Source organism: Anarrhichthys ocellatus, unplaced genomic scaffold (genome assembly GCF_004355925.1).
Source record: "Anarrhichthys ocellatus isolate YVR2014 unplaced genomic scaffold, GSC_Weel_1.0 scaffold1020, whole genome shotgun sequence".
Taxonomy (NCBI): Eukaryota; Metazoa; Chordata; class Actinopteri; order Perciformes; family Anarhichadidae; genus Anarrhichthys; species Anarrhichthys ocellatus.
Genome location: NW_022280994.1, coordinates 1 through 14,366, shown reverse-complemented (window position 1 = coordinate 14,366; position 14,366 = coordinate 1). Strand labels below are relative to the sequence as shown.

The 14,366-nt window shown below is 45.6% G+C and overlaps 1 protein-coding gene across 1 annotated transcript; it reads left to right on the top strand.

Annotated features, from left to right (window-relative positions):
• Positions 1 to 10,639: 10,639 nt before the first annotated feature.
• LOC116377208 (basic salivary proline-rich protein 1-like) lies at positions 10,640 to 14,127 on the top strand (the record flags this gene model as incomplete). The annotated part of the gene is made up of 2 exons (XM_031838790.1): positions 10,640 to 12,808; positions 13,714 to 14,127. Coding segments are annotated over exons 1-2 (1,873 nt in total), but the record flags the coding sequence as incomplete, so codon positions are not given.
• Between the last annotated feature and the right edge of the window lie 239 nt (positions 14,128 to 14,366).

Genomic DNA, 14,366 nt, shown 5'->3' with positions numbered 1-14,366 from the left:
GTGTGTGTGTGTGTGTGTGTGTGTGTGTGTGTGTGTGTGTGTGTGTGAGAGAGAGTGTGAGTGAGCCTTCTTGTTTGCTCTCACACAGAGGAACGGTTTCCTTGGAAGCTCGCATCTTATTCATATTTTGTATGAAATTAAAAACCCAGAGAGAGAATCAGAAAAGTCGTGCCTGTGATGTTGTTTGCTCAGAAATGTTTCCAAAGCTTCATCTTGGTCCCTCTGCACCGGGATGACAAATCTCTCACCAGCCCCCAAACCCACTGGTGGTTTCTCTTAAAGAGACTCCCAGCTAGTGACGAATCCTGTAGTTTTTTCAGAAGTCTAACCCCCTTTTTGAAAGTTTGTGTTGCGGATTTCCCCCCTCAGAAGCCTGTTTCAGTGGCAGAGTACCACTGTGAACTCATTTGCATCGCCGAGCAACAATTTCCCCCCTCAGCGGCTCCAGTTTGATTTCTGATCTTCATTTAGGTGAATCGACGTGAATCAAATTCAGTGTTGGAGCATTCATGTTAAATTCAGAGGGATATGATCTTTTTTGACACAGGTTTGATGCCAGCGTTTCACCCAGTCTGAGTGGGGGGGCTGTGGTAGAAGTAGAAGCTAGTCAGACACATCTGTTCTGAACCTGAAGGGGTCAGTTTACGGCGCTAATGTAGCCTCATAGCTGAGTCGGACATAAGTCAGACATAAGTCTTGTACGAATGGAGTTAGAGGATATAGACGTGTTTCTCTGATGAGAAACTCATTTCGATCCCACAGCAAACGGGTCTGTACTGGGTTAGAAAAGTCAGACATCGTGTCTGGAAATAAACTACTCTTCAACTGGTGTTAAAACCAAATACAGACAGTGAACGATGCAAAAAGCTGCATCTGTATAGATTTAAGTACTATGTACAATGTAAACATATATCATAAATATTCTTTGATATATATTTATATTGTACATAGTACTTAAATGTTACATGTTTATGCTTAGTTTCTCTGTTCTACTTTGTCTTTAATGTCCTTGTTTTTTAATATTTCTCTTGTTTATTGTATATTCTATGTATGTACGTACGATGGGAAGCAATGTGTAACCGGAGTCAAAATCCATGTATGCACACGCATACATGGCCAATAAAGCTGATTCTGGTTCTGATGTGTGAAGGAGGCATTGCTCTGGCTCTAAGACAGAGCAAGAGCAATCATAGGATTAGAATGAGTCATTGACCGTATGTGTTCATCTTGTCATCTATTTCACAGCAATTTAAATGGCAATAAATCTTTTCCAGGGGAGAAGCTGGAGTCGGTCGGTGACGTTGGGTGTCCCCGCGGGCTGTGACTCTGCAGAGATCGCCTCTTACTGTTTGAGCCCGTCAGTCACTGTTTACAGAGACCGCTCCACATCCTGGTCTTGGTAGCCTTTTATAACACCAGTGTCCTGCTTCAGAACAAACGCCTCCTGCACTGTTTCACATCCAGCATGCGCCAAAATATGAACCGGTGTATAGTCTTCCTTCTGACCTTGAGTCTGTGCGGTTTAGGGCTGATAGTGAACACTGATGGTGCACGGTGTCGGTGAGGAAGGCTTTCACACTTATGGATAACAATGTGGAGTAAAGATGCTTTTAGTCTCTTTTCCATGTTTGTTTTTATCCTCAGTGTCACACCGACATCACTCGCCTTTAATACACTCACAGATACGAGTGGTTTTCAATGACTAGACAGAGACTATTCACCCCCCCCCCCCCCCCCGTGTCTCTCGGCCTCTTGTGTCCTCTGGGATCAGACTGGTAGCTTGCCAGTGGTTTTTCCTACCACATGGTAAAGGCAGGGAGCAGATTGGATAAACACAGCCCTTTCCTGCTGACCCCCCCCCCCCCCCTATCCGCCAAAACACATGCACACAAACCACAGACATTCACACTACACACACACTGTCCATTAACGAAGCAGCCGTGCATAAAATAACCAGATTTTCTCTAGCTTCACTGCTTCTCTCTTTCTTCTCTTGCTTTCTTGATCCCCCACCTCCCCTCTTCCTCCTCCTCTTCTCTCTTCCTTCCTTCCGGGCCACAAATCCCAGCCCCAAACACACGGCCTGCAGCCCCTCACTTGAGCGTAATTACACACGCAGCTAGCCAGCTCCAGCGCACCGTCCTCCATTTGGGAACAAAGGTATAAATTATAGCGGCTTAGATCCCGGTGGTAGTGGGAGGTGGGTGGGAGCACACGTGTCCTCCAGAGGAAGAGGGGAGATCACTCGCTACCTTAGGTGTACTTCTGGTTTCTCTGGCTGCGCTCTGTTTGTCTGTGCTTGCCCGTCTGTGTCTCCAGCGTTGTTGACATGGCAGAGATTTCCTGTAGTAAAGCCTGGAGGCTACAGACCGTTTAGCTGCCAAACCTTCAACAACACAGACAGGACCGCATTGAGCTGCTGTCGGCTGATCTCGCCTCCTCCTCCCTTCCTTCCTTCACACTAACACCACACGCACAGAGTGGTTAGTGGCTGTTTGATCGAGTATGGAACTAGTTATGACAAAATTACATTGTCTTATTGTTAAAACAAAGTCAATGAGGAAGAGGCCTTTCATAGCTTAGTATGTCAACCACATGCATACTGAAAAAAATAAATCGAGTCTTTGAACAATGTGCAGAGCAGGAAACTGGAGAGGCGTGTCACGGAGCCCAGAGCACCTGCTGGTTTTCATACCAACCGAAGCTTACACCATGATGTCACTCTGACACAGCTTCAGTCAGACTGCAGGAGCATTGACATCACCTGCAGGGATTGTACGAGTGGAAACGAGTAGATGATATAACCTTTTACATTGGATTGTCTCTCCAGTACTTTGAATATACGTCTAAGTTGCAGTACATGTATCTGTTAAAACGCCAGTGTTTTCCTCAGAGTTCAATGGAGCCCCCTCTCTGACCGCGTGGCACCGCCGGCTGTCAGAGAGCCCACTAAGTGGCACACCGTCGTGGCACTGATATTCTGTGGTCTGGGCTCGGCCTCCATAATTGTGGTTTGACAGAGTTGTGCAGTCGGTGTGGATTCCTGAGCCTCAGTTAACTCATCAGGTCTGCTAAAGCAGGGTCCGTTGGAGCCTCTCGTGATGACTGCTGGTTTCAGGTGAGGTGGAACTCACAGGCTTGTGTACCAGTTGTCGGCAGTGAGGCACCCTTTATGTATTTCTTCTCTCTTATTTACGGTGGATAATAAAAATGCCGGCCACTTCAAGGTCAAAGTCCTGAGACACAGTTTGCTTGGAGTTACAACACATAAGAAAGATGAAAAGAAAGGCCTCGTCCCTCTCAACTGTCCACAGGGCTTCTATGTCGGCAGGTCACATGACCTGATATCGCAGCAGTACTGTCCACATTAATGCTGTCTATTACAGCTGCAGCGATTAGGTAACTACTTTAAAGATAGATTTAAATCGTTTGAGCCACTTTTCAATCACAAAGTCAAATCATTTGATGGTTCCACATCCTCCGTGTCTTTAAATGTAGTAACTGGAATACTTTTGGGGTTTTGGACGGTTGGTCGGACAACACAAGACATTAGTACATGTCACCACGTACTCAGTTTTCTGGTGTTTTGTAGACCAAACGATTCATTGAGAAAATCATCAGCAGATGAATTGTTAATTGAAATAATCTTGGCTGCAACCCTTCAGTGTTTTCCTCCAGCATTTAGTAGTATTACATTTTATTCAGGTTTACATTTGGCCCAAATTAATCTGTTTCACATAAATGAACCTTGTCACACATGCGCTTCCATTATTTTTCCCATTAAATGTATTTCAGTTATCTGACATTATACTGTTCATTATGAGGGCATTACTTTACTGTTTGTCTTTTGTAAGAACACATGTTCTGTAACTGAAGTGGATTTCTTCATTTCATGACGACAGCATGAATGATGAATAGAGTGAGTAGATGTACAAGCTGTCTGAAAAGATAAACATCAGTGTGGTGTTGTGAAACCACAGAAGTGAACACAACACTTTCCTTCTCTGTCATGTTGAATAGGAGCACATACCTATGTTAACCATCTGGTGTTGTAGCAGCCAACAGTAGTTTTAATCTGTCGATCATTTTCTTAATTGATGAATTGAATTGTTTGGTCCACACCATGTCAGAATAAGTAAAAAATGACTTATTTCTGTGAAAACCTGAAGCAGGAACCAGTGACATTTTGACATTTTTGCTTCAAAAATTATTAGTTATCAAAATAGTTTCTCATCGAGTCTGTTGCTCAACCACTCGATTAATTGACCAAATGTTGTGTGCTAAGTATTTGTGTTGGGAGACAACTGGACAAATGGGAAGCAGCGATGGAGCAGTGTGTTCTGCCTGTCCATCCAAACACTGTTTATCGGCTGGGAAGTCGTCTTGACGACATGTGCACCGTGATGTAATAGAGATGGAGGAGATGTACATTTGGCTTTTTAATATGCGATTGTGTGAATGAGTGCATACTAAATAGCCATGATGTTTAGGTGGCAACACTGGTGTTGCTGCAGGTACCCAAAAGGAAATGAAATGTGAGCCACAAGTCCAGTGAGAAGTCTTTGCCAAGACACTGCGCAGCAGTTTTCTGCTCTATTTGTTGATAGTTTTGTCCAACTTAGGGAAAAGTTATGAAGGCAGGGAGGGTTTGCTTCCTCATCTTGAAGCACGTGATGTGAACAGAACCTATTTGATTGGCCAGCACTTGATGTTCCCAGGTAACGGCAGAAGCCGGAGCCAGAATCTCTCTGTTAGCGTGGACACAGTCTCACTCCTCCTCCTCCTCACCACGTGTGTGTGCTGGCGGGGGAGGAGGAGGAGGAGGAGGAGGAGGAGGAGGAAGGGAGGGAGGGAGGGAGGGAGGGAGGGGGGGTGTAAAGGGCCTCATCCTTTGATGAGATTTGGCGTCCAAAGCGGCACACTGACCGTTCACCTAATTCCCTCTGCAGTGACAGCTGGGCCTCGATACCAAAGTGTGCACGTGTTCCGTGTGCTGTGAGAAAGAGACGTGAGCTAGAGAGCGAGGGCTGAGGAAGTGGTACGTAAAGTTAAAGGAAGCAAAGGCTGGGGAGAGCAGAAGCCTCGTCTACTCGGGGACGAGCAACACCACTGGAGAGACGAGTCAGACGAGCCTCTGTCCAGGCTGCAGACAAACGCTATCTGGTTCTGAAGGCCAGACTAAATACGAGGGAAGAATCTCTGGCCTTGCTGCTTTAAACTAGAGCTGTTGATCTGATGAACACACACATTATCTCTCACACACACACTCGGTAGCCAGCAAGTGCTCATACAGCTCTATTTATTCTGTATTGTAGAACTCAAGGTCTGTTGTAGTGTGCGTCTGACTCGGTTGACAGGAAATCAGTTGCCTTCATAGTAACTTCTGCAAAGGATGTGAAATTACACTCAATTACTCTCACCTGCCCCACACACACACACGGTCGCATGCAGAAGCCTTTTTTTTTTTTCTCCCTGTAGTGATTGAAATGCAGAGGAAGTGATGTAATTCGGCAGTGCTGCTGCTTACACCACTGTGCTCTAGAAGTGTTGACAGCTGAAGTGCTGCTTTATCTGTTAGTCTCTGAAAGAGAATGTTTTAACGGTTCAGAAAAGTTCTAAATGAGTAGAGGTGGTTCAAACATCTCCGGTGTGACACTCTGCTGCTTCTCTTGAACTCTGGGGACTTTCGACAGGCAATTAAGTGATTCATTGAAAAATAATGGACAATAAAATTCTAATGTTGGTTGAATGGTTAAAGGGAATAATAAGTGTTGTTTCAACCTGTTACTCTTCCACCTACATTGCTAGCTATGCATGTGTATAGTGTTTACCATGTGGTGGACTGGATCCAGCACTCAAAATGTAGCTTAGCTTCACATGCACACTTATCTGATGGACACAAATCTTATCCACAGTTTAAAAGAAGAGCGTCTGAATTCCATGCTTATCAAAAGTGATGACACCAACCGTATCGGCCCATTTCCATGCCTAGGCCAATATGTTCTCCTTTTGTTATTGCACACACAGAATATCAGGGTTGTATCCTTTTTATCTGAACTCCTTTTAGTGATGGTACATTTCATTACAAGATAACATGTGTATTTACAATCGCATGTATTTTCTCTGACTTTTGAATTCTGGGCAAATAAAAATAGAATTTGTAATCCAGATCATTATAATGTAAGTGCACCCTTTTAAAAAGAGGAATGAACTTTTAATTCTTAATGGTATTCAGACATTGGAATTGAAATGTTAAAAAATATCCAAAATAAATAAAACAAGTTTTATAAAACACAACTTTACTATAAAAATATTCTCTGGCTCTGTTAACAACAACCATGTCTTCTAATGGTCAAGAAGACTTTCTGGCATCATGTTGGCTAAAATTTTGCTCTTCTGTAGACAAACAGCCAAAATGATTGGAGTCATATCTCTATATCGTAAGATAAGTTGATATATTTGCAACTAGCCAAGTCTTTTTCTTTCAACACATGATGGTTTACTTAAATAATAGGACTACAATTAGATCCTTAATTATTGTGACATGCCTATTTCTAGCACATAACATGCACACATGTTCTCACTGCTTCAACAGACCGCTTTTCCTCAGTACCACGAAGAAGCATAAAGATGAGCTCACATTGTTGCTGACCCTCATATAGTCAAGAGTTGAGCAGCACCTGTCCTGCTGTCTTTGTGTTGGCGGCTTGTTTTATGGTTCAGAGAGATGGAGGGAAGGGTTTGTTAATTGCTATTTACACACAAGAGTGGATGCTCCCGTCAGGCATTGTGGAGGCAGCCGAGAGCTCAAAGGGACGTAGGAAGTCTGTTTCACTGAAGTCCTGTGTCATGGTAATGCAGACCGAATGGGTCGTCTTTATGGTCGCCCTGGAAGTCGTCTATGAACAGTAATGGTGATACTTTGACAGAGAAATAGTTTGCACTTTGTTATTTGGTTAAAAAGTAGTGTTGTCGCGATGCTTCGATACAATACCAATTTAAAATACCTCACGGAAAATTTGACACAACATTGAATGCATAAGATATTAGATTTTTATTAAAAGATAAAAATATCAAGGCCCTAATATGACGGACGTTTCTTTTCTTGGCTAGTAGCAGAGAACAGCAGAATAAGTGTAGTAAACCTTAAAAACATGCTCCCATGTCTCGAGCTGATGTGGAGTTTGAGTTTTGACCCTGTGAGGTTACTGTAGTGTTGTATCGTATTAAGCTAGCAATGTAAAGTAACAATTCGTTAATTTCTACAGGGAAGTTTCCTGTGACGTAAAATGGATCGGTTGCGATGCTAATTTCCCTTAGCGCATTGATTTTCATCAGGTGTTAGCATCGAGCTAACGTGCTAAACGCTTTTTGTTTGCCTCATGGTTGTAGCAGTTATGCTAGCTATGTTGGGTGTTATTTCAGCAATATGCTGACAAACTTGACACCCAATGCTCACGGAGGGCGGAATGAAAATGAAACCCGCAAATCATTACTTTAAACTGGAGCGAATGAGATGAGTCACAACCAGAGAGGAGGCGGGGCTAAACTGCAGCTGGTACACGTGTATCGATACCGCAGGACATGAGTGTTGAAACCTTTTCAAATATTTAGTATTGAAATGTGTCAAAAAAACGTACCTACATACAGTCCGCTCTCTACTTAATAGATTTAAGAATATCAATTCAACTTGCTTTTTACCGTTATATTTACAAATGAGACAGACTGTTGGGAACTGTTGTGTACTCACAAGTTTGTTTTCTGGATCACTAGGGTAGATTCAGAGTTTCTGCTAGTAGCAAAGACATAGTAGAAAGACGAGCTGGTGGACAAATCGGCTTCAGCATTTTTATCCCGTTGAGTAAAGCTGAAAAGAAAACATCTGCCGTGTGACAGGAAGCAGTCAGGTTGATGTGAAGGACACCATCTTACGATGTGAAGGACACCAGCACTAACCATGCTGGTTGATGTGAAGGACACCAGCACTAACCATGCTGACTGCAAGCTATTTTGATTACAGGACAGTTAATATCACTAAGGTGTACTGATGGCTCTGTGATGGACTATTGAGCTGTACACTCAAACCCCAGCCTAACTAACGCGGTAGGGGCCCGTCTAAAACTGAGCTACAATAACTTAAAGTTATTAAGTGATTCTGGGGCACGGCATAATGTTTATTAAAAAAGGAAAAGTACCAATTTGTGCACGCTATTTCATGTAACGAACCGATAAGTGGGTGAGGAAAATTAGTGGGAGGTAGGAGCGGAGTGTGGAGGAGGAAATAAATTAGGTTACCGGAGGGGGGGGGGCTGTAGCAGCTTGTGTTTTTTTTTTTTTTTTTGTGCATAAAAGAAACGGGCACACCACCTCTCTGTCCTACCTACCTACACTCATTCATGCATGCTTACATCCACTTACCTCCACCCTCTCACTCGTGCAGGCTGGGTGTGTGTCTCTAGATCAGTTTTTACAAAATCCTACATGCAAATGTGATAAGTTGAATCATGGTAAAGTAGGTTTGCCATATGCATGTTTATTTTCCTTTTACCAAGGGAGAGCAACAGACCCACAGGGAGGCTAATAAGGTAGTATGTGGATAACTGGCTTGTTTTCACACATCTGTCGAGACTGACTGACGGACTCTTTAGCTAGCCAGCTGAATTACTTGCCGACCAAGAAGCTACTGGTCGACTGCTGCACAGAAAAAGCTCCCTGGCCTGTTGGCTGGCTGATTTCTGGCTGGCTGGATGGCAGCTGCTGCTGTTCAAACAAGAGTTGCATCTGCTGGGCCCCTTTTTGTTCTAACACACACATGCACACACTCTCTCTCTTACTCACTCAATGACTCCGAGTGTGTGTTTGGAAAGAAAGAAGTTCTTTTGTTGGGTAGTAAAATTGAGGTGGGGGAGGGTTTGGGGGCAGTGCTAATATGAAGTGTGTGTGTGTGTGTGTGTGTGTGTGTGTGTGTGTGTGTGTGTGTGTGTGTGTGTGTGTGTGTGTGTGTGTGTGTGTGTGTGTGTGTGTGTGTGTGTGTGTGTGTGTGTGTGTGAGTGTGTGTGTGTGTGTGTGTGTGAGAAGGAGAGGTTTTTTTTTTTTTTCAATGGGTGCATTTTTCTGAATCTGAAACTGATTACCTTGCTAAACATGGGAGTTAATCCACTGCACCTCTGCTCAGCAGGTAACAAGGCTGCTGATAAATGTTGAAAATGAGTTTGTATGATGCAACATGTAGATGCTTTGGGGGAAACTATTCTTGAGATTCCCTGGCCAATATTGCAGTTTAGATTGTGAAAATATCCTATCTAGGCCTGTATTGGGGTCTACATGGTTAAATCGTGTACCAACAACAAACCTATGGACTCTTATTTATTTGAAATAAATATTAGGGATAAAATGATGCATTGTTTGTTTCTAAGATTTTACAAGAGTTTTAAGTAACCTAGTACTACTAGCTACGGCTTTGGTTCATTAGGTGACATAAAGCAACACCTCATGACTGACTTTTTGACTCGACTCACTTTTGGTACGTCCTTTTTTCTGTTTCAGTCAACACTGCAGCTAGGACCCCGTCGGTGTATGTTTGATTCTCAGCTGATTGCCATAGTGACGTCGTGGTAACTATCGGGACATCCTGTTCGATGCCACACTCGCGAAATCCTTAAAATTCCAACCAAACATCAGTTGTATGCCATAGTGTGCAGCGTGATTCTGCAGGCTGCCAATCTATTTAAATGTGTTGAGTGAATATAAAATTTGGTTGCTATTTAAGGTAGCTTTTCCACGGCGTTACAAATGGTGGGTTTGTGCATGATGTCCCGTGTTGCACTAGTGATGATTCTCTGACCAATGAGTGGTCTGAAGTGGTTCTGAAGTGAACTCCAACTTTTAGTATCAGATCAGCTTGCTTGGAACTTTGAGGTGGTATAAAGAAGTGTACCAGGTACTGTTAACAACTTTTACAAATGGAAACCCCCCCAAAAAGAGTTGTGTAGCATAAGATATTCCATAATCGATATACTTGAAATGACTCTTTAGCCATGACACTAGGGCTGGGCGGTATGACCAAAAATGCATATCACAGTATTTATTTTTTTTTCGCGTTAAAGCATTAATTAATTAACGCCAAAAAGAACCGGGCGGCCAACCGGCCAGCGAGCGGTGAACAGCTGTTTGTGTGGCGTGTCTTCCGTTCCGTGACTTCCTGTTTCCTTCACCTACATTCCCCTGGGTCCTAAGCCCCTCCATGTACAGCTTCTTATCACCCTCTATGTACCAATGTACATTTATAACAAATACCACACATATTACACTGTAATCAGCGTTGCATATGTCTGACCAAAATACCTTTTGTTGTTCATCCTGCATCGCTCTTTTCTGTTCTTTAATGTAACGTTACTGGAGTGACAGAGCCTCTCCCAGCTGTTAGCAGACTGTTGCTAGCGAGCTGTACCCAGCATGCAGTTCGGCGGGGAAATTTTATAAATATACAATTATTAGTGTTACAAATTGTTTATGCATCACAAACTGTTGTGTCGTAGTGTTTTGCCATGTTAAAGAGCGTTAGTTGTGGGTTGTTAATTGTTATAACCATGACTAGGGTTCCCTCTCAATACACGAACAATATATTTTGCTGCCTGTTGAAGAGCGACAGAATTTGTTTCGGCTGTGCATGATGGTATATGAAAAATTCATATCATACGGAAAATTTAAACCGGTATACCAGTTAACCGGTATACCGCCCAGCCCAACATGAAACTCAAACATAGTGTGCTATGGCTACATAGTTATCCATATATGGCAATAACGATAAGCTACCAATTAGTCCCGTCTAACAAATAGGGTTGATAACAATTTAACAATTGCCTTTTTACCTGCTAGCTTAGAGCTAGCTGCGTGTTGCAAAATGATCAATGCTGTGCTGCTCACCCAAACTATACTGCAACCACTTATTCACACAAGAATGATTCTTCTGTCAAATTAATAGTGAAGACTGGCGGTTTCAAGTCATTTGGTGGCAGACGTGTAATAAATCAGCCTTTGAACGTGTCTGTAACTTTGTGCAATTGTCGAGGTCTGCTCAAACCGTCATCAAGGAGTTCTTAAACTACATTCATCACAGTCCAGCTTTCAGAACAGCACTTCATTCGAAGCGTACAGCAGTCTTTTGGTCGATGCACTAATTCCAATTTTTGTCATTCTTTCTCCCCGCCCTCTGTCCGTCTCTCCAGGAACCTTAAATAGGACCATGGAGTAGCAAGCTTCAAATTAGCAGTTAGCTGATTAGCTCCTCACTGCACAACACACCTCCCTCCATCCAGTCCCCTCCATCTGCAGGCCCCCCACCCAGCCATGGCGGACCCAGGGATGTTGAGCCTATTCGGGGACGATGCAGGGCTGTTCTCAGATGGATTGGATGGTTTAGGGGACTGCTTTCCTCAGCAGCCTGCCTCCGCCCAGTCCAACCCTTTAACCCAGCAGACTAATCCCTCTCTGAACCACGAGCACCAGGGAAACAGGGGCTACCACCAGGGGATGATCCACGGCGCTGGGCCCGGCCCCGGGCAGCCTAAATTGGGGCAAATGTACGACCATGGTCCCTACACAGGCTACGATCAACCTGGTGCCCCCGCGGGACGAATGATAGCCCAGAACGGCCCCAGCCAGGGGCCACCAAACGTGAACACGCCCATGAATGGCATGGCTTCCCACTACCATAATACCCCAGCTAACTCCAGCAACCCCCACCATGGGTACCCGGGTGATGCTGGGGGAGGTGGAGGAGGAAGTGGAGGAGGAGGTGGCGGCGGTGGTGTTTGGGGGCAGCAGCAGACCAGATCAGCTTATCAGCAGCCTCCGACACAAGCAGGGGGCGGCCCCAACCAGATGGGAGCCTACCAGATGTCTCAAGGCAACTATAGTGGGATGCAAGGCCCACCTACACCCAATGCAGCTCGCATGAACCAACACTACCCTTCGCAGAGCATGGTACCCCCTCCTGCTCAGGACCCATCTCACTACCTGGGGCATGTTGGAATGGGTGGGGCTCAGATGAGACACCCCCAGCCTCAGTCACAACCCCAGGGTTATCCCAACATGGGCCACACACCCCGATACCCACACTCCCCCTCCCGACAGCCTCCACACCAGCACCAACAGGGCATGGGAGGGTTTGGGGGTGCCCAGTACCCTGGCTATCAGGCCCAGTATGGAGCCATGGGACCTGGGATGGGCCAGGGTGCCAATGCTAATGTCAATGCTAACACAAGCCAGGCCATGGGACCAGGGCAGCTCGGCCAGAGGTTTAACCAGGGATCAACCCCAGCAGCTGGGCCACAGGGGCAGCGATATCCCCCTGGACCACCGCACCAACCCCAGCCCCATCCAACCCATTCTGCCCCAATGCAGCAGGCAGGGCAGCAGGGCCAGCCTATGCACCCTCAACACCCCCAGAGTCTGCCCCCGGCCCAAAACCAGCCCCAATCCCACCTTGCCCCCCCAGCTCAGGGAAATTACCCCTCCCCCTCATCCATGTCCCCAATGCGGGTTTTGGGAACCCCAACACCTCCTCCCCAGCAGAGCAGACCCCCCAGCGCAGGGCTAGCCGGAGCCCCAGAGGTTGCAGGGTACACAGCCCTGCAGTCTCAACCCAATGCTATGGCCCAGAGAACTCCCCAAATCCCTCTGTCTGCCCCACAGCCCCAACACCAGCAGCCCCTCAACATGCCTCCCAGTGCAGGGCAGATGTATCCCGGCATGGGGCCGCAGCGTGGTCCTCAAATGGGGCCAAACAGGCCTCAGCTCCAGAAAGGTAAGCACAGGACAGTTGATGCGTTCCCATGTTGCTTTGTCATTGGTCTCACGTTTGGTGCTTGATTGGCACCTACTCAATCCATTCACTTCCTCTATGCACATCTAAAAACAGAGTGTAAGTACAATGCAGAGATGTTAGACTGACCTTGTCTTTACACGGTTTCTGCCACATGTTCATAGCAGTTGAAATACCAACAGACCCAAACATTGATTTAAGAACATAACTCCAATTGGAAGAAGAAAAAGCTTTAGCCGTCTTGTATCACCTTCCTCATGAAATACACACATTCCCTAGACATGTCAGTGGTCAGATCACACAGTCAGGTGATGCAGCTTCTCTAGGGTTGTTGTAGTGGATCGTCCTCATGGGCAGAGATGGTCCACACTGTAGATGATGTTCCAGCAACCCTCCACAATACAGTAGAACTAGGTTTACACACTTTAGTTGCTTCTGCGCGTAAATCCTACACTTGGACGAGGGAATTCTTGAAGTAATTCAGAAACTTGATTTGGCCTGTAAACCTGTAATGTTTATTTTACACATATGAGCCACTCCACTTTTTGCTTACCTTTACTTATTGACAATTGCATGAAACTTAAATTGAGCTTCTGTTTTTATTCTTGTTTCTTTTCTGAATTTACTTTTGATTATGCTTTTCAATGCTTGTAAAAAGCAGTACAAACTACTTTTGTACTTTGTTTTACTTCTTAATAGAAACTGATTTACTGCAGCCACCTAGTGTGTCTGTTACTTTAATATTCTACAAATGTTTATGATGGTGTTGGTGATGGAAACACCAACAAAGTGATGGTCTTGGTGATGGACAGGAGGTAAAACACATTGTTGTTGATCATGCATCCACACAGTCGGGGCTGATGCCGTGTTCCTCTCCCCGTCTCAAGTCCCAGGGCCTCTTGAAGCTCCAGTCAGCCAGGGGGGAGACCAGCGTCTGCTCCAGACCCCGCTGCAGGCCCCCCGGAGCGGGCAGCCCACTCCCATGGGCTTCCAGGGTCCGGCCGTCGGTCAGCATGGCGTCCCGGCCCCGATCCAGTGCTTGGCACCGCCCGCCCAGAGCGCTCCGACGCAGCACGCACACATGCCGCACCACCTGCAGAGCACGCCCCCTCCCCCCAACCCGGCCTCCCACCCCTGGGCGCCTACCACCTCCCGCCCGCTCTCCTCACCCCCTCTCACCCCACAGAAAGTGCCTCACGTACAGGTGAGTCTCCCGTCAAACAAACACTTTGATGTGGTAGCAGCATCAGTGTGTGTGTGTATGTATGAGAGAGATCAAGACCGTGCATTTGTTTTCATGTGTGGGTGGTTTTCATGCGAGTGTTTATTTTTCATGTGGGTGGGGGAACGTGTGTGTTTGGAGTGTAAGGGAAGTGTGCGTTCTGTGTGTGCATAAATGTGTGTACATGACATTTGAGAACACAGCGGTGCACTGGGCCCTGGTTCAGTGGAGTTGTGTGTTTTTTGCCTTTTGTATCTTCTGCTGTGGGCCTTGTGTGTGTGTGTGTGTGTGTGTGTGTGTGTGTGTGTGTGTGTGTGT